General features: G+C 54.6%; 1 protein-coding gene and 1 long non-coding RNA gene across 7 annotated transcripts in view; one reads left to right on the top strand and one right to left on the bottom strand.

Annotated features, from left to right (window-relative positions):
- RGS12 (regulator of G protein signaling 12) overlaps positions 1-25267 on the top strand; it is a 104618-nt gene that overhangs the window by 6041 nt on the left and 73310 nt on the right. For all 6 annotated transcript variants that reach the window (XR_014311168.1, XM_082728732.1, XM_082728731.1 and 3 more), the window contains exon 2: positions 14817-16797. Coding sequence is in view for 5 of the 6 variants with exons in the window: in XM_082728732.1 (XP_082584858.1) it covers positions 14917-16797 (1881 nt within the window). In the remaining variant the exon portion in view is untranslated. The remainder of the gene's footprint in view (positions 1-14816; positions 16798-25267) is intronic.
- On the bottom strand, positions 1016-3660 carry LOC309863279. The gene is made up of 3 exons (XR_014310966.1): positions 3159-3660; positions 2703-2902; positions 1016-1839 (listed from the first exon to the last, which is right to left on the bottom strand). It is a non-coding gene; the product is annotated as an uncharacterized lncRNA (long non-coding RNA).

Raw genomic sequence — 25267 nt, 5'->3', positions numbered from 1 at the left:
CCTAGTGTGGGTAGGGCTGGGCTCCCTCCGAGACTCTTGGGAAGGGTCTGTCCTACCTCTTCCAGCTTCTGAGGCTACTGGCAGCTGGGATGTGGCCGCCCCGCCCCGTCCCTGCCTCCAGGTTCTGGGGACCCATCCCCTACTTGCGCTGGATCTTCCCTCTGCCTTCCTCTCCTAGGGATGCTTGGGGTGGTGTCTGGGGCCCACTCAGACATCAGGATCATCTTGTGTCACAGAAGCCTTCCTTTAAGCCTATCTGCAAAGACCTGTTTCCAAAGGAGTTCCCATTGGGTTCTACTATTAGGGCCTCATGTCCTTGGGGCAACCGTGTAGCCCACGACACACGCCCTGCCTGGACCCAGGAGGTGAGGAGCCATGTGGGGTCAACGGGACTTAGGGCCTCCTGCCCATGTGACTGCCTCTGGCCCTCGCCCCTCCCGTGGCTTCCATGCGGGGGCTGCCCTCAGCCTCCCCAGGGGCAGGACTGACGTGGCTTGTCCCTCTCACATTCCCCGCCGAAGTGGGCTGGTGACTTGGTGTGTCTGCAGACTCCCTTATCTCCCTGGGAGTAACGGAGAAGGACGCAGAGAGCAGAAAGATTTCCTGCAGTCCTAATGGAAGAAGCAGACAAGGACAGTACAACGTTCTCTGCCTGCACCCCTTGAACCCTGTAGGGAATGACCAGATTTGTCCGTGGGTGGAAGAATGCCCCATGCGAGGCCTGCAATAAGGTCCTTTGTTCTGTTTTTCTAGGTGTCCGGGAGTTGGGGGGAGGCAGGGAGGCGTGGGGGGTCAGGCAGGGCTTGGCCTGTCCCCTCTTGTCCTGGGGTTGTCCCTGTCCACATCGCCGAGGGAGGCTGGGGGGACATTGGGGGCGGTGAGGGTAATGGGATCCAGCCAGGCCCTAGTGAGGAGGAGCTGAGGGATACTGAGTCAGGGGCCGTGGGCACTGCGGCTTTCTCTGTCCCTTCAGTTAGATTTATCAGACATAAGGTACTGCACAGTATTCGGGACATGCCTAGACTCACACTTACCTGTCTTTGATCTGAAATTCAAAATGTAAACAGGTGTCCTGTTTATTTGCTACACCCACCAGCTCGTTGAACTGCCACAGACAGAAATACCAAGCAGAGCTAAGAAGGGAAATTCAAATAACGGGGGGTGGGGGGGTGGGGAGAATGGAGACGGTTTTGCCTCCAGTATACCAAGACTCTTGTGCTAGAATTTGTTTCTGGAATCAGAAAGAGCAGTGCAGTTCCATCAGCTGCAGAGGAAGCTGCAAGCTGGGGGCTGGAGGGGGTCGATCCTGGCTGTGGGGGCTGGGTGGCAGTGAGCTACGTCTTCAGGCCCTTGTCTGAGCTCCTTGTGGAAGGTGTGGTGCCGAGCCTGAGCTGACAGCAGACGGCAGACATGCCCAGAGTGTGGGGTCCCCTGGTCTGCAGGGTGGTCAGGGGGATTGGTGGGGATTGGAGGAGTTCGTGGGCTTCAAGCTGAGCCGAGAAGCTGTGAAGGGATAGGGAGAGGGCACATTGGGGGAAGAGTGATTTCTCGAAAGGGGTCAAGGCTGTGTGCCCTCCCGTGTATCCCCCTGGCCTTCTGTGGGCGGTGGCGTTGGTTTGATGAGCTGTGCTTTCCCCCGGGAGCCATCGCCAGTCACTGTTCATCTGTCTCCCCGGAGCTGCTGTTGAAGCCACTCCACGGCCGTCAAGGGAATGAGCGACCACACAGATGATGCAGGAGCCGTGGGAAGTCATGGGGTGGTGAGGCCAGGCCTGCCTCGGGGGGGATGCGGAGGTTGGGGCTGGCCTTGGCAGTCAGGTATCCTTGTTCAGCCCAGCCCTGTGGAGAGTAACACAAAATGATAGAAGGGAGCCCGTGGGTCAGGCCGGTGGCCGGGGCCCTGCGTGTGCATGGGGAATACAGGTTGTAGGTGTGGTTGCTGGGTCACAGCAGGCATGTCTTTGTGTCTCCCGAGGCTGCAGGTGCTTTGTCCCAGCCTCTGTGCGTGGTGTGAGCCCCGCTGATATTCGAGAATGAGATTTCTTAATCGTCGGAGGTCTTGGGATTTTTATGTATTTCTTTGAGATGAGAGAGCAAACATTTGCTTCTCTTAATTGGTTAGCCTACACATTTGGTTCCATGTCAACTTCACATCCCAGATGATTCGAATCACTCAGAAAGATGCGTGAATATTTTTTGAACCTGTAAAACGGGCCTTTGTAATTTAAATGATAGTCTTTGTGCCAGTTCTAGACCTTGTCCTTCCTGTGCCAGAGAAGCGGAGAGGGGTGTCGGAGCTGGGCCTCAGTCTGTAGGGGGACTCCAGGAGCAGGAGGAATGGACCCATGCTGCTGGGTGCTGTCCTGTTCCCACAGGCCCTTGTGTCTGGAGGGCCTTGGGCACTCGCTTGGCCACTTGCTGGCGCCACAGGTTTCCCTCTGCTGCTGAGCTGTGACTGGGGCTGGGGAGGCGGGGAAACCAAGGGGAGGCCAGGAAGAGACCAAGGGGCTGTGGGCTCAGGGCTATGAAAATGCACAGGTGTCCTGTTCTGAAGGAGGAAGCTGGGTAAGTGTAGGGCTCGTGTTTCAAGCTTTCTTTGTGCTAAGGATGACATGAGCATGACTATTTCTTCAACTGCGTAGTAGAATTTTCAGAATTTCATTTCCTTTTCACATTAGACTGGGGGTAGTCATTGTACATACGTTTTTCTGATGGGTTTGCCAGTCTTGAGTCTCTTCTCTCTTTTACTTCTTTCTTTCTCCTCTTTGCTCATTGCTTCTCATTGCTGTCATTACTGGTTCCAGGAGCCACTTTACTATTGGAGTGCATACTTGGCTCCCCTGCTAATCGCAGCTGCTCAGCGAGGGGCTGGCTCTTCCTGGCTCAGCCTGGAGCCCGGAGCCTAGAGCCCAGCCAGCAGGGCAGACAGGGATGCACACCGTTAGTTCTGAGCCCGATGTGAGCCCCTCGCGGCTTGATCTGTTGGTTTCTTTGGACTCAGAAGTGTTAAACCTCAAGAACTGGCATTAAAAAAAGCCCGACGCAAAACCTCTGTGTAATCACAAAATGCTGGGACATTGTATATATTGTGCTCTTCTGTTCAGACTTGTAAATTATTCCGACAACCATGCATGCAAATGATTTCATTGGCTACTGACCTGCTTCCTCAGCTTAGATTAGTGGCGAATTTGGGAGATGAAGCTACCTGGGGATTGAGCTAGACTCTTCAAGAACCAGGTAAATAATTTTGGTAGAAGGAGAACCTCACGGGAGGTCAGCTCCTCTTGTGCTGATGAGCCCAGACTGGGATCAGTTGGCTGAGTCTGCATTCAGTCATGACCGTGACCATGGGCAGCGTGCCTGGGCCTCGTGTTCTCCGTTGGGTAGTGGGATGGTCATGGTTAGCTGTGAGGTCACAGTGCTTACATAGTCACCCAGTGCGGTCACTGTCCTTGGCTGGTTTGCTCCGTTCCGTAGTCTGTTTATCTCAGGTGTGTGCAGACGGATTTCCTGAATTGCCTCATCACAGATTAGTTGAGGGGAACCTGTGAGAAAGTTAATCTCGCATTGCTGCCTAGAAATAAATTTAGCGCCGTTTTGTCTGTGTTTATAGCAGCCAGGCTAAGGAGGGTAGGTCTGCTTCCAGGCTCGCTCACATGCTGGCCGTAGCCTCCGAAGACCTCACGTGGCTGCTGGCAGGCCTCTTGACCTTGCTGTTGGCCAGAGACATTGTTGCCATTAGGCTGCTGGCCGCTGACTTCCCTCGCAGTGAGGGAGGGAAATGGCGAGGACAAAAGCTGGACTCTGTAGTCATCTTGGAAGTGGCTTCTCATTGCTTCTACCCTCGTTATTAGAAGTGAGGCACTAGGTCCAGCCTGGGCCCCGCGGGTAGGGGGCTGCCAAGGGTGGGACACTAGGAGCGCATCACTGAGTAACAGTTTAAGTATAAATACGGGTCAGTCTGCTCTAGCACTGTCCAGCCCCTGGCCCCAGTGCATCGTGGCCCTCCCAGTGCACAACACTCCCCCGGAGAGCCTCCCCCCACCGCGTCAGCTCGGTGCAGAAGTCCTATGGTGTCAGTCAGTGCTGGGCATGCATGAGCCTCCCACACGTGGTTCCTTGATGCAGCCCGTGGAGTGCACTTCCTCGCATCCTGGACTCTAGAGGCTGGCTCCCAGACCCTCCCCCACACCAGGGCGCACTGTCGGCACAGACTGAGGCTAGCCACCGTGGCCACTCCTGCTCAGGACAAGGGGAGGGGGCGCATAGGGCTTGGCGGGTGTTGAAAATGCCTTAAGTCAGGTGCCAGGGTCTGGGGACAGCAGCTCTCACACTGACTTCTGGGTTCCTGAGCCCCGTCCTGAGTCACCATCCCTTGTCCTGGGAGACAGCTCATACTTTTAGGGGATGTGGGTTTTCACCTGCTTCCTGCCAGTTGATAGTTTGGGATCTAGTGTCCACTTTCCATTATGTGCTGTGCCTCTTCTGACGCTTTTAGTCCCAGCTACCGACCCCCCGGCTAATAGAATTTTCTGGACCATCTGTGGGCCTTCTTTGAATCGCACTGGTGTTCACTCCCTTGGACGACGTTGAGATGAGCCCTCCTCCGTCTTGGGCTCCTGAAGGGTCAAGGGTGGTGGACGTAAGCAGCCTTCTGGAGGCCCTGTTGCTCAAGGCGAGGGTCTGTGAGGTTCACCCTTCATCTCTCAGAAGCCCTGTCTGTCACCCCAGTCCCATCCCTCACCCGGCAGCTTTCCCTGACCTCACATGCACTGTCACTTGGCCCGCACCGAGGTAGAAGGCAAGGCAAGAAGGTGGCATTTGGGGATATCAGGGCCTACGTGGACAGTGGGGATGGCGTGGAGAGGGGGAGAGGGAGGTACTGGTGAGTGCCCCCAAGGAGAGGTGCCCAGACGTGCCAGAGGGGTTCAACAGGGGCAGGGGATGTGACCCCGAATGGAGTCCTCGTTTCGATGTCCGTGCCCTTCTCCTGCGCTATTTTGCTTCCTGTCATATGGCTGGTTTTCCATCCACGGGCTCTGTCCTGCATTGCAAACATGTGATGCCATGTGCTCACCGTTGGGTGCCCGCCTTGCGGAGAGCTCTCTTTTGGTGGCTATTTCCTTCCTTCAGTGTAAGCAGGTGACCATCTGCTCTGGCACTTGAACCTCAGGACCACCCCTTTGGGTCTGTATTATGCCCCCGGGAGGGGCAGGTGAGCTGAGCAGGGGACAGTGACTGTTCCTGCTGCCTGCTCGCACTCCAGCTGCCCACTGCCCTGCTTCCCTTGGTGTTGGGACTTAACTGGGTGGGAGGCTGGGTCTCTTGCCTGCTGACCTGGGCAGTGAGGCTGACAGCCCTTGCTGGAGGAGCTGGGTTCAGGGGTTCGGGTAGAGGGGCATTGGGTTCTGGGAACAGGGAATGGTGCTGGGTCCTAGCTTCCCCTTAGGGAACCAAGACATGTGCCAGAGTGGGTTTCTGTCAGCTTTCTTTCTTCCTTTCTTCCTTTCCTTTCCTTTTGTTTTTAGTAGGCTCCACGTCCAGTGTGGAACCCAGTGCAGGGCTTGAACTCGTGATCCTGAGATCATGACCCGAGCTGAGATCAAGACTCAGATGCTTCACCGTCTGGGCCGCCCCAGCGCCCCCTGTGTGAAACCTGCTCTTTGCTTCCTTTCATCCCTTTACTCTTTTCTGAGCTGGTGTTGCTTATACTCTTGCTGATTGATGGGGGAGTGAACGGGGAGGGGGTGGGGGGCGATGGCTTCTGCTCACCCCTGGCCCACCATGAGACTTGCTCTGTGGCCATGAGGACGCACTGCGCCGTCGCCAGCCCCATTACACTTACGGCACGGTCTCCTGCACAGGAACCAGCTGGGTAGGGGGCAGACGCCATGGCGGCAGAGGACACACCGTAGGGCACTGGGTCCCAAGGTTGCGTCCCCGCCGGGCCAGCAGTGGGGCGGGATGGATGTGGGTCTGCAGAGGGAAGTCCACCATTGTTTGTGTATGACAAAGAATTACATGTAAAATGCGTCACACACTTCAGTTAACTTTTATTTTTTTTTCTAATTACAAAAGTCATGTTGTTCTTTTTCGAAATTTTAGATGCTATGAACAAAACATTAAATTCCAACACTTAGAGAAAGGGAAGACTGTGTCAGCCACATTTAATGGTTCAGCAGGTGCTTACTGAACACCTTCTTTTGCTCCAGGGGGCCAGGAGACGTGAGCATGGAGACCACCCACATAGCCACACCTCTCGCGTGTGTCAGGGAGGGGAGTGAGCAGAGGGACCTGGGCCTGTGATGGGCCCTGGGGATGGTGGGTGGTCTGAGAATGGGCGTTCCCTAGGGGAGGGTGCTGTGAGCTTGGTGCTGGTGACAAGGGGTGAGAGCCAGCATATTCTTGCCCCACGAGGGGTCCTGTGTGGCCCCCTGGGTCCTGTGGCTCCTCAGGTGGGTGGGAGGAGTGCCGGCAAGGATGGAAGCGAAAGCCTGGGCGGGCCCCCCTTCTCATGTGTGATTTCTCTGGACAAAACCTCAGCCAGGGGCGGAGTCTGGGTCTTAACCATACCCATGATCAAGGTCATCATGTGACCAAGGTCACAGGAATGGCTTGGCTGGTCCTCTAATGTCTGGTTCCACAGTCCAAGAGCCCTGACTGAAATAGTCTGCTGCACTCTGTTTTAGCTGCTACTGGGCGGCCAGAAGGCAGGCTCCTCTAGGAGAGGCTCGTCCATGGGACAGGATTCCCAGGATGGGTTCCTCCAGGATAAGATCCCCCAGCACAGGCTCCCCTGGGTGGGCCCTGTTGTCTCTGTTGTTCCCTCTTCCTAGAACAGCGCCTGCGTGGAGGAAATGCTCCTGGGTATTTAATGCACGCGGACAGACCTCAGCTCACTCTCTTGTGTTAGCAGAGGTGTTACAGTGCGGCTGGTATTTGGGGGAAGAGTGCAGGTGCCGCAGGTGCTGCCTGTCCAGCTGTCTTTTTAAAAGAATTTCCTTCTCTGGTCTCAAAGCCCAATAAGCCTTTCTCGGACAGCATGGGACATTTTCCTTTTCTGGTCTGTTTGGGGCTTCAGCCCGCCCCTGCAGGATGTCTGGGGGGTTGTTTATACATTGCTGGTGTTGACCGGATTCTCTGTGCTCAGGACAGCGCCACAGATCCCAGAGGGCTGTTCTGGGAGCATCGGCCACCGTACACCTGTCTGGCCGGCTGGTTCGGGTGAGTGCGGTCTGTGCTCAGCCCCACACCAGCCTAGAGCTTGCATCGTGGGTGAATAAAAAGAAACACAACCCGGGGAGTCAAACAAATGGTACACGTGGGGGACGGTTCCCATGTCTGGGGTATCCAGTTCATTCCGACGGTAGTCACTATGCGACAGACTCAGAGGTAGAGCGACTGCCTCCCTTCTGTGCCACCCTTGTTCTCCGGTGACCTTGATGCTGATGGACTGAGGTTGGACACACTGCTTTGTATGGCCGCCGCTGACCTTTTGGAGCTGCAGGAAGCTTGAGGTCTTGGTGATGTGGATTAACGACATCGACATCGCTTCACTCCCTGCAAGTCATGGAGGTGCCAGCCACCCTTTGGGGGAGGGGAGCATGGGCAGGCTGGGGGGCACTGGGGGCATGGCCACTGGAATCCTGCTGGGAGCCCCCCACCCCCAGCTTCACCTGTCTGCTGCCTTCTCACTGCTCTCATGCTTGTGCCCCAGCATGCAGGCAGGGAGCTGCAGAGCCTCCCAGGCCCGGCTCTGCTGTTTTCATGGCTTCTCGAGCAGATTCTGTCCCTTTATACCGGACCTGTCTCATCTCTCTAAAACTCTGATGGGACTTTTTTCACTTGCCCTGCTCAGCGTTTGGTGGGCTCTTTGTTTTAAAGGTTCTTGTTTTTCTGTAGCTCGGGGAAAGGGTCTGTTAATTTTTGGACCAACCTACCCACCAGGTTTTATTGAGCAAACACTATCACTAATGAATTCAGTTAATCTATTGCATACATTCCCCAACTCATCTGTCCATCCATCCCCCATCCATCCTCCTCTATCCCCCATCCATCCACCCATTCCTCCCACCCATCCCCCATCCATTCATCCATCCATTCCCCATCTATCTCCATCCATCCATCTCCCATCCATCCCCATCCATCCATCCAACCCCCATCCATCCATCCATTCATCTATCCATCTATCCATCCATCCATCTCCCATCCATCCCCCATCTATCCTTCATCCATTCATCCATCTCCCATCCACCCATTCATCCATTATCCATCCATCCTCCTCCATCCACCCATCCATCCATTATCCATCCATCCATCCATCCTGGGGCTGTGATAACCTGTTGCTCCTGCAGAAGCTTGCAGACCACGCCCTGAGACTCGGCATGGCTGTGGTTTGGGGCTTGTAATGAAACTGCTGTGTTTCTGTCTGTGGGGCCTGAGCAAGTGGCCTATCACCTGACCACAGGGATGGGGCTGGGGAGTGTTCCCTTCGCTCTGCTGACTGCAGGACCGCTCTGCTCTTTCTTCCAGTTTCTTTCTCAGTCCCCCTTTTCCACTTTTTTCTAACATCAAACTAGGCCCAAACTAGACATCCCACCAAATGCTGAAGCCTGGCTTTGGTCTCAGCCACTTCCAGGGTCCTCTGAAGAGAATGTTGTGTTTTCCGTATGATGTACAATTTAAGTCGTATGACCCAAATCTACCCTACAAATTTGGGGAGCCCTTTCTGGCTGCCTTCTGTGGGTGATGTAGTGACAGATGAGCGGAGAAACTCGTCCCTGAATTACCCACGTGTTTTCTTCTCCTCCACTCCCACTTTTCCCCTTGGCAGCTCTGGGTCGACCCTCCTGGTGGCTGAGGGCTTCTGCGCCCGTTTCCATATCCCAGGCCATCTGCTCCAGGGGCCGTCCTGTGTGGTCTGTGGCTTTGTGGACTCTGTTCACGCGACTGGTCCTTGTTTATGACAGCCTTTTCTTGGGGCCACCTCTTTGTGAATGTCTGCACGTCCTGGTTAGGACCTGGGGAGTCTCTCTGGGAGCCCCTGCTTGTGGTGGCTCCTGCCCGTGTGTCTGGGGAGGTCACGGGGCTGTCACCGAGAGAGAGGCAGCTTTGGGGAAGAGTTTGTTTAGACTGTTGAGTTTTAGGTGCCCCTGAACTTCAGGAGAGTATGGGTGGGGGATCACCATGTGGGAGACCCCCGCCTTGAGGAGTCTGATTGCTTGGGGCAGAGGGGAAAGAGCTTGGGGCCCCCACGCTTTGGGCCAAGCCCAGGAGGTTTGGTGTATGGAGTTTGCTGAGAAGTCAGGGAATGAAGGGTGAAAAGTGTCTGTGGACGCGGTTGTGTGGGGCTGTCGGTGGCCTGGTGGGACTGCTCGAGGCAGGAAGGGCTAGAGGCCAGTTTGGAGAGGGAGGTGCTTCCAGAAAAAGCTGTGTTTGATGGGCCGAGTGGGGTGATAGGCAGCCAGGAGAGTGTGGGAAATGGGTTTGTAGCTGCAGAGAGAATTACCCATGAGGGAGGGCTTTGCTGTCTAGAGAGGAAATGGGTTCTCGGGGGAGAAGGAACAGGGGCATAGAGAAGGGGTCCTGGCCCGGGTTGACCGAGCTGGTGGTGCCATTTTGTGGAACAGAGTGTGTGGGGGCCATGACCCCTGGAGGGTTCCCGTGAGGTGTGCTGTGCTCCTTGGGTTCCTTGGGAGAAGCTCACAGAGCGGCAGGGTATGGATGTGTAGCTGGGGAGTCATTGGTGGCCTGCCAGTATCCTTGTTCCTGAGCTGTGGGGTCTTTGGTGGAAGGGTCCGCTCCCTCAAGGGGAAGCCCTGTGCTTGGCCAAGTCCCATGCACAGTCCTGGCCTGTGCCACCATGAGTGGCAGGTAAATAATGTGAGCAGATGTCAGCTGGAAGCAGCCTATGTAACCCAAGAAACCACAAGCTTGTCCTCTGGCATTTGGGGACCTGCCATGTTGGGGAGGGCAGGTCCCAGGTCGGTTTGGTTTGGGGGAGAGCGGGAAGCATGTCCTGGACTGGGAACAGCTTCTCCGAGGTCGGGTGGTGGGCTGCTAGGATGAATCAGACAGGGTGAGGCTGGGATGCAGGGATGGTCAGCGTGCGTCCTGGTGTGTGTGATCGCGTGGGGGCTGTGTTGGGTCTTCCGCAGATGTTCCCAAGGGGAAGCTAGGGGGAGGTGGCCCCCAGCGGGTGGAACTGGTGGAACTAGTGGGTGGAACTAGTGCTGTGGAAGTGCCTGGGTGGGTGGCTGGAGGGAGTGCCCAGACACGATGGACTTGGGGGAGGGGAGGGGGCGGGGCCTGCTGGTGGCTGGATCCCAGTCCGGGAGGGTTGTATGGCGCTGCCAGGCTCCTATAGCCAGGGCTTAGGCCGTGGGAGGGACTGTGGCGGCTTGCTCCCAGCCCCAAGGCTGTGTCTGCTTCCTCTGAGGACCCCTCCATGTGGACTCGAGAGAGCTGGGTTCCAGTCCACCCATGATGCCCATTAGCTGTGTAGCCCTGACAGGTTATCTCTCAGCATGTTCATTTGCTCATCTGAAAAGTGGGAATAATCATACCCACCTCATAGTGGCGTTGCTTGTGGATACACATGTTACCACGTGGAAGGTCGTGAGAACAGCCCTGGCCGGTGACAAGTGCTGAGCACTGAGCACCGAGCACTGAGTAGCAGTCACTGAGTACCAAGTACTGAGTACTGAATACCAAGCACCTAGTACTGAGCACTTAGTACTACATACTGAGGATTGAGCACTATGTAAGGCCCTACACTGCCAGTGCTTCTACTGTTGTCTGGCTGTGTTCCTGCTCTTCCTGCTTGTCCCGGGTATGCTGGGTACTCTGCCTGGTAGTTCTCAGGCTCCCCTCCTACGCTGCTCCTGGGCACTGTTGCTGTTCTGCACGGCTTCGGTCTTCAGCCCTGGGAATGCCTGTAACCTCTGGTGGCAGAGTCATGGTGAACTGGGGTGCAGTCGTCACAGATGTGTCCCCTTGTGGGTGGGGATGGAGGCCAAGCCCTGGGCGCTCTCCTCCCAGAGGGAACCCGAGCACAGGGTGCAGTTCACCTTGTCTTGCTTCTGCCCCCTGGGGCCTGTGGGCTGCTCAGGGCCGGGCCCCTTTCTGGGGGCTTCTGGGTCTGACCCTGATTTGAACCTTAGAGAGGAGTCAGGAGACATCACTGCTGCTGATTTGTGTTTCTAGGTCCTGCTGGTCTGAACGACATGTTGGTAAAGAAATGGCCGTGTCATTTGGTGATGAGAAACTGATCCTGGTAGTGGGCGTAGTGAGGAGGAGACCCTCGCGTCCCCATCTGTGCTGCGAGGAAGCTGTCACCTCTTTCTGACCTCTTCCCTTTCCTGCACCATGGGGAGGCTGGATCAGAGGATGTCTTTGTCAGCTTAGGTTGCCAGGACACTCCCTGCTGAGTGGCTGGAGGCACGCCGAGGTCCAGGTGCCCACGGGTCCACTGTCCACCTCCTGCTTCCGTGTGGCCGCCTTCTTGTGTCCTCACTGTCCTCAACCGAAGGAGAGCAGGGGCGGAGGGCTGGGAGGGCCTTAGTCTCCTCTTCCCCATCCTGACCGCCCCACCCTCCTGATCTCATCTGAACCTAATGGCTCCCAAAGGCTCTTCAAATACCGTCCCACTGGTTGGGGGTGGGGAGTGGCATTTCAACAGCCTACGGATCCGGATCCGGAGACACATGCATTCAGCCCAGAGCAGCTGAGCTCCAGGCAGGGTGTTCCAGGTGTTGGCACCTGTCAGACGCACCTGGTGGGGGGGGTGGGGGTAGGGACTTTGTCGGAGCAGGTGGCTCAGACCTACTCACCCAGAGTTTTCGTGGTGGAGGAAAGGCACCTAGGAACTGGCACTAAAGCAGCTCAGATGGGAGAAAGCCTAGGCAGGGGTGTGTGGGGGGGGGTGGGGTGTGTGTGTGTGTGTGTGTGTGCTGGAAACTGTTCCCTGTGCTTTTTCTGAATTTCACTGCCTGCTCATTTTACTATTAACTGATGCAGTTTAAGGAAAAATTCACTTGTAGGCTGAACTCATAACACGTGGTTATAGGTATTAAGATACTACTTACATGAATTAGAAACAATTTTTTTTTTTTGTGCAAGCCAAAATGCAGAAGACTGTTACTCTGTGTTATATCATAGGTGCAGGGACTCTAGTGTTTGGACGAATTATAAAATAACTCTGCATATAAAATTGGGAAATCCTTTCTTTTATAGAGGTAGCTCCTGTTGGCTGGTGGAGTCAACCAGGCGGTTTTCTGTTACCAGAGCAGTGCTGCAGGGCCAACCTCTGTCTTGGGAGGGGTCGCAGTGATGGCCCCAGTGTGCTGTTTCCTGCACCCATGTGCCCCCTCCTTACCAGTAGGCCGTTCCTTCTGGAGACTCCAGGGGATTGTCTGTCTCCTTGCCTTTTGTGGCTTCTAGAGAAGCCCCATTTGTGAGCTCTGTGGCCCTTCCTCTACCTTCACAGCCTGCGCCTCTGGTCTCTGCTTCTCTCTGACTCTGGCCCTCCTGCCAGTCCCCTGGGCCTGCCTGTATCATCCAGGGTGACCTCCCGTGTTGGGAGCCTGCAGTTGACCATGGCCGTGAGGTCTCTGGCTCCTTCCCAGTTCCCCTGTGGGGGGTGGGGGTAAGGATGAGGCATATTTGGCGGGGGGTGCACCATGCAGCTTGGAAAAGCCCCAGTGAGGAGACCAGCAAACGCTATTCTTGGCCAACTGTAATATACATATTTTTAATGAGGAATATCAAGTATTAAATGTCTACTCATCATACTTAAATGATTCCCGAATTACCACATAGGTATTAAATAGTATGGTAGTTTAGAAATAAATTGTTCTTTTATCAGTCTTACTATCTGGATGGTTTTATTCAAACCCACACGCTGCACATTGTGTCCTCTGTGTCCCTGTGTCCGCCAGCAGGGTCACCCTGAAGCATACCCTTCAGTCCCTCCAGCTCCTTCTCTCGTGTGTGGCTGTGCAATACTTGGAATTAGGCTTCTGTTACCGCAGACCTTTCCCGGGATGAAGAATTTCTCCTAACAACTTTAAAACAATTACTTAAAAAAGTACACTCCTTAACATGATCTCTGTGTTTTGGCTCTTCACAACATGATTTAATATATTCTGTTTTTTTTTAAGGTTTTATTTATTTGTTTGAAAAGAGAGAGTGCATGAGGGGGGAGGGTCAGAGGGAGAAGCAAACTCCCCGCTGAGTAAGGAGCCCGATGTGGGACTTGAACCTGGGACACCTGAGCCAAAGGTAGGCGCATAACCAGCTGAGCAACCCAGATGTCCCCTATTATATTGTTTTTGGGTTTTTTTTTTGTTTTTTTTGGTAAGATTTTATTTATTTTATTTATTTGTCAGAGAGAGAGAGAGAGAGAGTGAGCACTGGCAGACGGAGGCTGAGGGAGAAGCAGGCTCCCTGCCGAGCAAGGAGCCCGATGCGGGACTCTGGGATCATGACCTGAGCCGAAGGCAGCCGCCCAACCAACTGAGCCACCCAGGCGTCCCTATTATATTGTTTTTTAAAGTGATCTTTGAAGGGATTTGTGCCACAGGAGCTCTGCTGGAGAGGCCCGTGCAGGTGCCTGCCATCGGGAGCCTTCTTGGGTCCTCAGCTGTGCCCCCAACCCCGTGCGCACCAGTGCTGTGGTCGGCGCCGACACTCCTTCCTCTTGGGGGTCTGTGGTTGGGGCTGAGCCAGGGAGAGGGGCCTGTGGGACCAGCTCGGGTGAGAGCCCTGCTCCACGTCTCATGAGCTTCCCCGGGAGACGGGACCCCACATGTGTTGTCACTGGGCACTGCTGGGAACAGAGCGCGTCCCACCTAACTTCCCAGGAGAGGATGCTGGCAGCTGGCGCCTGTTTCCTTTGGACTTCATCCCCCCCAAAGCCTCCCACCCTGTACCTGTTCCCTTCGCTGATTTTGCCTCATCTGTGTTCATTGGGATAAACCCCCGGCTGTGAGCACGACTACCTGCTACATCCCCTGTGTCCTCCTGGGGAGTCAGCGGACCTGGGCTGGTTCGGGACCCTGACACAGGTTTGCTGACAACCAGTACTTTTAATGATGAAGTCATCCCCTGGAACAATTAAGTATATTCCTTTGCTCTTTTTGCTGGCTTATCTGTTCTGTCGGTGGCCTCTGTGGTTGACTGAGGCAGGTTCAGACTCTTGCATTTTCCCTACATGGTACCTTGCTCAGAAGATAGTAATCGAGGGAGGGAGTTGGAATGTGAGAGAATATAAGCTGTCTCTTTCCTGATGGAGAGCTGCTTGTGAAGGAGGGGTTTGTGATCAACGAGGCGCCTTTCTAGACCAAGTCAATGGCTAGCCCTGCTTCTTGCTCTGTCTCTGCCTCTTGGGTTCAAGTGCAGACTGTGATGTGCTGGGTCAGCAGAGTGCCATTCCTGGGCACTGCCAGGCTGCTGGTCCTCGGACCACACTTTGAATGGTAAGGGTCTCGAGGGGTCTTCCCTTTTGGCCCAGACAGGCAGGAGAAAGCGGGCAAACCAGGCCAGGTTCTGTGACAGTCCGGATTCCTCAACCTAAGGTGGGATTAGCCTCACTGCAGTTCTGGGAAACACGGTCTAGTGTGAAGGGAAATTTCTTAGCCTGACTTCAGGATTGATTGTATCTAGAAACTGCTTCTCCTTCACTTCGACATTTATGTGGTAACCGGAGACTTCCTGTCACCGTTTTTGTGATGAGTTCTCTTCTTACATTTAGGTACTCTGCATAAGCAATAGAAATACGGGCTCTTTAATAACAAACTATGTATTTCCTTCCTTAGGACATTATTTCAAGAAAAAGGACGGCAGCGCCCAGCCTTTCCTGAACGATGGAACCCTTGGAGTAAAGAATGATGCCCTTGGTCTTGCAAGTTCATAGAGATGTATAGGGCAGGGGACATGGTGGACCGTCCGCTTCATGGGCCGGCGCCCCCTCGATTGAGGAGCGTGGAGGTGGCCAGAGGAAGAGCGGGCTACGGATTTACCCTTTCTGGCCAGGCGCCTTGTGTGCTCAGCTGTGTCATGAGAGGGAGCCCCGCAGATTTTGTGGGTCTCCGTGCTGGTGATCAGATATTCGCTGTCAATGAGATCAATGTGAAGAAAGCGTCCCATGAGGATGTGGTGAAATTGATTGGGAAATGTTCCGGCGTCCTACACATGGTGATTGGTGAAGGCCTCGGCCACCTGGAGTCCTGCTCCAGTGACGAAGAGATTGGGTTTTATGATGGCAAAGGCTGGCTGAAGCCCAAGCTTGATTCCAAAGCCTTGGGTATCAACAGAGCAGAGAGAGTGGTTGAAGAGATGCAGTCTGGTGGCATTTTCAGTATGATTTTTGAAAATCCTAGTCTTCGCACAAGCACTTCAGAGCCCTTGAAACTGAAACAGAGATCCCTTTCTGAGTCAGCCGCTGCACGCTTTGACCTTGGACGTGAAAGTGTAAGTCACCCAAATTCCAGCCTGCTTTCTAAGGAGGAAGTATCCAAAGTCATTAACGATGATTCCGTTTTCAGCATCGGACCTGAGAACCACGAAGATTTTGCGTTGGATGCCAGTATTTTGAACGTCGCCATGGTCGTCGGCTACTTGGGTTCCATCGAACTTCCTTCCACAAGCTGCAACCTTGAGTCGGACAGCTTGCAGGCCATTCGCGGCTGCCTACGACGTCTGCGGGCTGAGCAGAAGATCCACTCCCTTGTGACCATGCGGGTCCTGCATGACCGAGTGCAGCTCTGTACCGACCAGGCTGCCGTTCTGGCCGAGTACCCGGCAGAGAAGTTGGCCTTCAGCGCCGTGTGCCCGGATGACAGGAGGCTCTTCGGGCTCGTGACCATGCAGAGCGGCGATGACGGGAGCCTGGCACATGAGGACGAAGGTGCCTTGCGGACCTCCTGCCACGTGTTCATGGTGGATCCAGACTTATTCAGCCACAAAATCCATCAAGGCATTGCCCGGCGATTTGGGTTCGAGTGCACGGCTGACCCCGACACCAATGGCTGCCTCGAGTTCCCGGCGTCATCTCTTCCCGTCCTCCAGTTCATCTCCGTGCTTTACAGGGACATGGGCGAGCTGATCGAGGGGGTGCGGGCGCGGGCCTTTGCAGATGGGGACGCAGATGCCCAGCAGAATGCCAGCACCAGCAGCAACAGTGACAGTGGCATCGGGAATTTCCACCAGGAGGAGAGGAGCAGCCGGGTGCTGGTGCTTGACCTGGGGGCCAGCTCGAGCAGGCATAGCCCCGGCAATGGTGGCTGGGAGGGTATGGGCGGCAGGGGCTCCCAGCCCTGGGGTACCCCCTGGAACGCGGCCTTCTGCCACGACACTGAGGTGGGGGGTCCGTTTGAGGTTGCTCCGCCAGCTGACAGGGGCCGGGACTTCAGTAAGCACTTGGGACCCGCTGCTCACGCTGAAGTTCCCCCGGCCTCCTTGCGGAGCTCCGTCCCTCCTTCTAAGAGGGGCGCCGCTGGCCACGGTGGTGGTTTGGGCCAGCGGTGGCTCCCGGTCCACGTCTTGCAGGAGTGGCAGTGTGGACATGCCAGCGACCAGGAGTCGTACACGGACTCCACAGATGGGTGGTCCAGTGTCAACTGCGGCACACTGCCTCCTCCCATGAGCAAGATCCCCGCCGACCGCTACCGGCTGGAGGGCAGCTTGGTACAGCTCCCGCTCGGTGCCCAAAAGAGGGACTGGTCCAGGAAGGCTTTCGGGATGCAGAACATCTTCGGGCCCCATCGTCAAGTTCGAAAGACAAAGGAGGACAAAAAGGTAAGCCTGCTCAGTGTGGTTCAGGAGAAGTGAGCTTGGAGTTGTAGCCCCATCCATCCGTGATGGGATGACGTGTGCTGATTGACAGGTGTCCAGGCCTGGCTCCCCTGCTGCCCTTGGGCCTCTGCTGGCCATCACAGGACGTGTTCCACTTATGTGCCATAGGCTCTGCACGCCGCCCACACTCTTGCAGGTCCTAGGCAGAACGACGGGGTGGGGCAGGTGATGGCGGAAGGGACGTCACTTCTCACAGCCAGGCCAAGGCCCTCCTCCTGCCCTCCTGCCTCTTGAGCTGCTGTGGGGGCCTAGGAAGGTGCTGTCCCTGTGCTCCCATGGAGCCCATTTCCGCACGCCCTTTTGAGGGCAGAAAATTCCTGAAGCCCAGAGACTATTGACTTTGGTACAGGGAATTTCCCAGGGTGTGGATCCTTGCTCCGTTTCCTTCATCTGGAAAATTCTGCCATGAGAGAAATGCCAGCCAGTCGCAGCAGTGGGCTGGTGGCTCGTGGTCTCTTGCTCGCCTCAGGTGCGTCTTAGATGGTGGGGGGACCATGCTTGACACGGTGCCCTGAACACCTACATCCCGTCTATGTTCTTTGGGGCCTTTGCCTCCCCACCCCTCCACAACCAGGAACTCAGTTTGGAGGACAAGGTTGGGCGTCAGCCTGCAGGACTTGGCTCACGGGGGGCACGACGGGGATGGGCAGGCTGAGCTGCTGGGTGGCGGGTGCCGTGTGAGTGACCCGGTGAGAGGGGGAGTGGTGCCTGGCTCAGGCTGTTTCCATGGTACTTTTTTCTAGGTGTACTTCCGTGATTTTAAAATACCTTTTCTGTGTGTGTTCGCATTTTGTTCTCACAACGGGGTGGGGGGCAGGAGAGCTGGGGGTGAGTATTTTGTTCACGCCCATTCCCTTCCCTTCCCGTGTCATGGTAGTTTTCACTGTACGGTGCATTAAAGAACAGTTCGAGATGGGGGGGCAGCCCCCCCTGGCTTTCCCTCTTGTCATCCACCATGGGCACATTTTAATGGGTCTAAGGTTATAAACAGTTGTAATCATGTGGGTTTTTGACTCCATTCTTACACTGCACTCTGGCCTCTCTCATGCCCCTTCTCTTAGTCCTTAGCCGAGCCACGGGGGGCCTGGGTTCTCGGGCAGCAGCCCTTGCCCCCCGTCCTTCCCGGCCACCCCCACCGGGCCAGGCTGTGGCATGGGCAGCACCGTGCACCTGAGCCTCCCCGCCCCACGTCCCTGTCCCCTGGGGTGGGTGGTGGAGGGAAGGCCTGGAACGCAGTAAGTGTTATCTGAAATGGGAGAAGTCACTGTCTCTTTGAACACAAACGTGTCTCCCTGCCGGTGTGCAGGAGAGGGCGACTGGGTGGTGTGTGCGGCGCAGGTGGGATGGCAGCTGTCTCTGCTGCCAGGCGCCCTGCTGTCTGAGGGCCCCCCCAGGGTTCTGACCTCGGGTACCTCCTCAGTGGGGTGCTGTGGGCCCAGTCCTGTGGCTGAGGCAGCCAGTCCTCCAGAGGACAAAGGTTTGCGCTTTAACAGGATTAAGCAAGGTCCCAATTTGAACCTTGGGTTTCTTCCTTCTGTTAAAGCTGTAATTTGTTTAGAGCAGTTTGAGGTTTACATTAACTCTGAAAAGGCACAGAGACTCCCCACGTACCCACCGCCCCCACACACGACAGCTTCCCCCACTGTCTGCAGCCCCACCAGTGGACCAGTGCTGACACGTCATCATCCCCCCAAGTCCACGGCTCATGTGCAGGTCACGCTCAGTGCTGCGCATACTGTGCATGTGTCATGACGGTTTCACACCCAGTAGCTTCACTGCCCTGAACCCCCTCATGCCCCACCTGCTCCCCCCTCCCAAACCCCAGCCCTGGCGCCGGCCGATCTCCTTGCTGTCCCCACCGTGCTGCCTTTTCCAGGACATGCCATGGACAGACTCTCACAGCTCGCAGCCTCTCCCTGCCGGCTCCCTTCCCTCCATCACGTGCATCCCAGCTCCTCCAGGTCTCCTCGGGGCTCAAGAGCCGGCTTCTGTTTAGTGCCGGGTAACACTCCTCCACCTGGAGGGACCACCACGGATTCATCCATCATCTGCTAAGGACATGTTAGTTACTCCGGAGTTTGGGGGATTACAGAGAGAGAGGTGCTGTTAACATCTGTGTGCAGGTTTTTGTGCATCCGTGAGCTCTCGGCTCCTGCGGTAAATGCCAAGCAGCTTCATGGCTGGATCGGATGGTGAGTGCCCAGTTTTGTAAGAAACCAACCAGCCATCTTCTGCATTCCCGGCACCGTGGATGGGAGCTCCCGTGGCTCGGCGTCTTGGCCAGCACCTGCTGGTGTCGGGGTCCTGGCTAGATTTAGTTTTCTGCACGGGGCCGTTCTGTGGCTCCAGAGCCCTCTGTTGAAGATGCTGTCTTTGCTCCCTTGTGTTGCCTTTGTTCCTTTGTCAGAGATCAGTGACTGTATTTGTGAGGGTCTCAGGCTTCTTTCTGATGTCCTTTCACCTTGAACACAAGTGTCGTGAGAAGGAGGACCCGGCTTTTGGGACTTAAGCTGCAACAGAGCAGTGGCCTCTCTCTTGTCGGGACATAACAGTAGGGTTCTTACCAGGGGGCTGCGGACCCAGGTCGGGAGTCTATGAGCTGTCCGGCCAGGCATCTTTATCTTTATTCACAAGTAGCTGGGAATGGTTCTTGCTATAACTCTTGAAAATCATCAGTTACTTTTTACTTTGCCTCATGGGTTCTCCTGGTTCTTAGCTCAGCCTGATCCCGCAGCTTCCCTTGCTGGAGCAGCTGAAGTTTCCAGAGGTTGTGAGCTGGTCTCCTGGTGTCCCTCCTGCAGGCTTATGGGGATGAGGAGGACTGGCTGGGAGGAATGTGGGAAGTGGCCTGAAACGGGAAGAGGAGGGGGAGGCATTGGGAAGGGCGGAGGGGAGCAGCGGAGGCATCCTGGGTTACTTCCATTCCTGTCCGTGGTAGTGGCAGCTTCAGTGCCTTGCTTTACACAGACTCAGGCAGTCTCAGTGGGGCCGCAGCTCGGGGACCAAAAACACACCAGGATCCGAGCAGGGAAACAGCTGGGAAAGTGCTAAGTAGGCCTAAAGTGGGAAGCTACTAGGAGGGAGAGCCCTCGGGGACCCTGGGGCAGGCCCCGCAGCATGGGCAGGACAGAGGCCAGTAGGGGAGAGGCAGGGGGAGCTCAGAGGCCACTCCCCAAGGCCAGGAGGCCCCTGCCACCGTGCCTCGCTGCTCCTCTGGAGACAGAGCAGAAACTGGATGGCCATCCCTGAGAAAAATGGCACAGCACTCACACACCACCTGGAAGATATCCAAACCCAGAACCAGCTCCTGTTTGACCTTGACCCCTCCCTCCCCCATGCTGCTGGCAGAGCCTCCATCAGGCTTTGGCTTGGAGCTTTGCCTACCCCCAGACGTATCTCAGCACCTAGCTGTCCTGGAGCTAGTCTTGGCCACCTGTGCCCGAGGGCTCTTTCTTGGGATGGTGGGGCAGCACTGGCCTGGATGGCCCCCTGGATCCTCCTCCCCAGGTGAGGGGCACACACTCCCCCAACCCCAAGGGATTTACTATTTTGAAACAAATTAAGAAATATTTTTCAATTCCTCAGTTTCCTTTTTCATATGAACACATCAGTAGATGGAACCCACAGAGACAAAAACTCTTTGGGGCTCTCAGTAATTTGTAAGAGGGTGCAGGCATCCTGAAACCATGGCGTTTGAGGACTGGTGCCCCGGGGACACTTGCCTGTCAGTGGGGTAAACTTTCCGGAGAGAGTCACTTCCAACCTGGCAGTGTTGGTGGGCGCCTAATAATTAATTACCTTTCTGATTGAATACGATGAGAAAGTGCTGGAAAAATACCATAGACTACGTGTGCTCATTTAAAAGTAGCATAGGTTTTAGCGCAGGGTCACAGCAAGATGGCACCAGTGGCCTAAGCCCCGGAGACTACTGCGTCCCTGGCTAGCTGGTGCACGCACCGCCCCTCTGGAGCTCTGGGTTCCTTCTCTTCTCCTCCTCCATCTGCTGGACCTGACCCTGAAGGACAAGAGAGCGTCACACCCTTGCTCCAGTGTCATGGCCCCGCTGTGTTCCCATGTCTGCCATGCCATGTGGGTCAGGCGGGTCACAGGACGGCCCCTGCAGCAGGGAGGCCACCCATGTCGTAGTGAGCCATTCGGCCACGTGTGCATACACAGTTCCACAGTAGAGGTGAAGAGAGAACAGTCCTGGGGCGCCTGGGTGACTCAGTCAGTTAAGCGTCTGCCTTCAGCTCAGGTCATGATCCCAAGGTTCTGGGATCGAGTCCCACCTCAGGCTCTCTGCCCAGGAGGGAGCCTGCTTCCTCCTCTTTCTCTTCCCCTACTTGTGTTCCCTCTCTCACTGTCTCTCTGTCAAATAAATAAATAAAATCTTCCAAAAAAAAAAAAAAAGATCCCCCAAATACCTATATTTAATATATTCCCATTTTTGTGTAAAAATTTCAGCACCCCTCAAGTAAACCTGTATGTTTTAAAGTGCACATATGTTTATATATAAATATCTAGAACAAATTCAAAGGAAACACCCCCAACTCATAGTTACTGCAGCGGGGGTGGGGAGGGGCAGGTAAGGGAAATCTGGGGACTGTCCAGGACATTTTAGTTTTATCTTCTTGTACTTCGATTTTTTATTAAGGGAATAGGAACATATTTTACTTGCTAAAAATAATCCCTTGGGAGAAAAAAATTATTTTTCTGAATTCTTTGAATAAGAGTGAAGTAAGGCCTGGCCCCAGAAGGCGGCGTCTGTGTTCCTGTGGCCCAGTCAGCAAAAAGCTCCTCACCCATAGCGCAGGGAGCATTCTACGTCCCATGAATGGCTCTGTGCTTCTTCTAGTACAATGAGAGGAAGTTTTAAAATAGATTGTAAAAAAACCCTGGAGACTCCTAAAAAGGCCAGGGCAAAGGCCCCGGGATTTCAGTCCCTCTGCAAAGAGAGCTTTACTCGTGACCCTGTGGAAACAATGCTGAGCAACGTGGCATCCCTCTCTGCCCCCGAACATGAGGAAAGGAGGCTCTCAGGGACAGGAGACCCTGGCCTGGCAGCTGGGGGCCAGGGGCGGTCCCCTCTCCAGCACTGCTGGGAGGGCCCAGGGCTGGGGAGCTCAGGGAGGCCTTGGGAACAAAGGGACAGACACAGAGCGCCCCCTGCTGACTATCCTGCTGAGATTTCCTGTGGTTTCCAGGCAAAGTGAGTGTTCAGAGCTAAGTAGCCACCATGTTCCTACCAGAGTCAGGAGTCCCGCACGGTCACCTGTTCTGTCCTCGTGCTTCTTTCTCAGCTTTGTGAAGATGCCTTATCACTTGTCCGGTGTCGTTTCCCAGATTTACCCGGGACACTGTGTGCGGCTGCCACTCATTTATTTTCATGGCGCGTGCACACACACACACGCTCGCTCTCTCATACACACTCCCCCGAGCCGTAGAAGGAATGGTGGGAGCTGCTCTTGGGGACACCCTGCACCCATCTCCATCTCGGGCTGTGCGCATGACGGGGTTTCCCGGGGTCTGTCCACGGTGGAATGGCTAGTCCGTGGCAGTACGTGTCCATCTTTGCAAGTAACGGCCCGTGCTGAGTTTTTCATATCTGTATTTGTATTGACTGGAAATAGCAGGTCTCTGGAGCAGGGACAGATTGGATTACTGATCTATGACAAGCACACTGTTCCCGGTGCTCAGTCCTTGCCTCTGGCCCATTGCAGGGACAGTCGTGTCAGAGATCACCCTGCGCACCAGCATGGTACTGGAGGCAAGAAGCCCTGTAAATGGAAATTGGGGCACTTATACACAGGTTGTACCCTCTTCTTTCCTCCCTTGAGAGGGGAGAGAATCCCTGGCTCTTAAGCAAGTATCCTTTGAGACAGAGGGGTGAACCCTGGGTTTCCCCTCCTACCCTTTGCAGTGTAGATACATGTCTCTGGGAGTGGAGGCCTGATAGGTTCTCCCCAGATGTATTCCAGCCCCACCTCTGAAATGTGAGGACTTACCCTTGGCAGGTAAATTTCTCCTGGAGTTTACCGTGTCTGTTCCCCTATAATCCAATCACCAGTCCAAGACCGGGAGACTGTGGGTTCAGGTCCCATGCCTCAGTTTTCCGACAGTCCCTCACCACTACTGTGAGTGCCTAGACTGACACTGCATGTCTTCGCCAACACTCGGCCTGGCCAGGCTTCTTGAGTTTTCACTGGTCTAGCAGTGAGACGTGAGAGTGCACCATGGCTTTGCTCCTGGAGAGGCATATTCCTCATTGTTGAGGCACCTGCTTAAGCTGATGCCCACTTTTCTCTTGGGTTGTCTCTTCTGCTTGACCTGTCAGAATTCTAGATCCTGGCTGTTGACCCTGTGCTGATGGCATTGCATGTACACAGTTCATGGCTTGTGTTATTCATTTGCTTTGTGGGGTCTCCATGAACAGAAGTTCGTTTTTTTTTTTTTTTTAAGATTTTATTTATTTATTTGACAGATAGATAACAAGTAGGCAGAGAGGCAGGCAAAGAGAGGAAGGGAAGCAGGCTCCTTGCTGAGCAGAGAGCCTGATGTGGGGCTCAATCCCAGGACCCCGGGATCATGACCTGAGCCTAAGGCAGAGGCTTTAACGCACTGAGCCACCCAGGCGCCCCTGAACAGAAGTTCTTGACCTTCATGTCAACCATCTTGTCAGTCTTTTCCTTCTGATTTGCAGTGTTGATATAACACATTCATCATTAACCTGAGGTCAGGAAGATTCTCCCTCTCCCTTTTCTTTTCTTTTTTAAGAGATTTTATTTATTTACTTGAGAGAGAGAGAGAGAGAGACCACAAGTGGGGTGAAGGTCAGAGGGAGAAGCTGGCTCCTCACTGAGTAGGGAGCCCGAAGTGGGGCCTGATCCCAGGACCCTGGGATTATGACCTGAGCCGAAGGCAGATGCTTAACCGACTGAGCCACCCAGGTGCCCTCTTTGTTTTTTTTTTTTAGTTTTTTATTTTTCTTAAAAATGTTTGCAGTTGATCTTTATGAGTGGAATAAGGTGATTGGCAAATTAATTTTTTCTCTCTTGGGATGACTTTGTTAGAGCACAAAATTCATCCTGCCATGTGGCTCAGCTGTGCCCCTATGCATCACGTGTTCACATGTGTGTGCCTCTGCTTCTCAGGGCTCTACTCCCCACCGTCCACACCTCCAATGATACTTTCCTTTTACATTTGCAGCTCAGTAATGAGTCTTCATATCTGATATGCTGGATCTCCTTACCTTATCTTGGCTATGTTGAGCCTTGCTCTTTTATGTAGATTTTCACAGTAAGTTTGTAAATTGTCCAAAAATGCTACCAACATTTTTGTTGCAGTCGTACTTTCATCTGTAGACTGATTTGGGAGAACTGAAATGTTTAGAATATTCAGTCTTCCTATCCATGAAAATGGTATTTCTCTCCATTTATTTTAGCTTTGTTTTCTTTGTAAAAATTTATGACTTCCTTTATAAGTATCTTTAATTAGATTTACTTTTAGAGCCTCCCTTCTGCAATCAGCTCCTGGATGTTGGTGTCTGTGTCCCCTACCCCTGGCCAGCTGGGTCGTCACCAGGCTCTGCCCCCAGGGGCACTGGGAGTGGACAGAAGGGAGGGGGAGGGCCCTGTCCCTCCCTGTCTGCTCTCTCCTTTTTGCCACAGCAACACTTCTCACCTCAGTGAGTGGGCAGTTCTTCCCCCTGTAGATCCTTAGCTCAGTTTTGGGCTCCCCCCTCCCTGGGGGCTATCTCCTGGCCCCTCAGACACCAGCATGGCCCCATCTCTTCCCAGGTCTCGGTCCTCATTTGGCCACTGAGTTTATATCTCTCCCTCCCTCTTGGTGTCCTTGTCCCAGTCCCTGGATATAGCCACCTCCCACGGTGGCTGTCTCCAGACCTCTTAGGGCCTCTGTTTGTCTTCCCGTGTCTCTGGTGCCTGGTTCACTGTTCTTTCCAGGGGGTTCTCCCTGTGAAAACCACTGGAGTGGGCTTGCTTTCTGACTAGACGCTGTCTCACACACCAGGAGCAGTATATCAGCTGGAAGTCTTACTTCTTAAATTCTCTACATTCCCACATTTTAGAAAAACCTCCAGATGATCTGGTCTCTGTTTTGAGCTAAGGTCTTCTTTGTTAGCATCCGTTTTTTCAGGAAGTGCTGACTGAGCACCTATTGTGTGCTGGGATCTGCCGGAGGGGTGGGGGCATGACGTGAGCAAGACAGGCACAGATTGGCTCCCCCGTGACTGATGACCTTCCATCGAGACTCTCAGCGTTCGGAGTTTCTGGTTCTAATTGTAACTAAGAACTGACAGGCCAGTCCCCGCTGGGTGACTGTGAGCGGGCGCCTCTCTGGCCTCCATGTTCTGCTGTGAGATTGAGGGGGTTGGACTGGCTGCTTTGGGTCACGG

This window comes from Mustela nivalis (genome assembly GCF_964662115.1).
Source record: "Mustela nivalis genome assembly, chromosome: 4".
In the NCBI taxonomy this organism is placed as follows: Eukaryota; Metazoa; Chordata; class Mammalia; order Carnivora; family Mustelidae; genus Mustela; species Mustela nivalis.
This window is presented reverse-complemented; position numbering and strand designations above follow the sequence as displayed.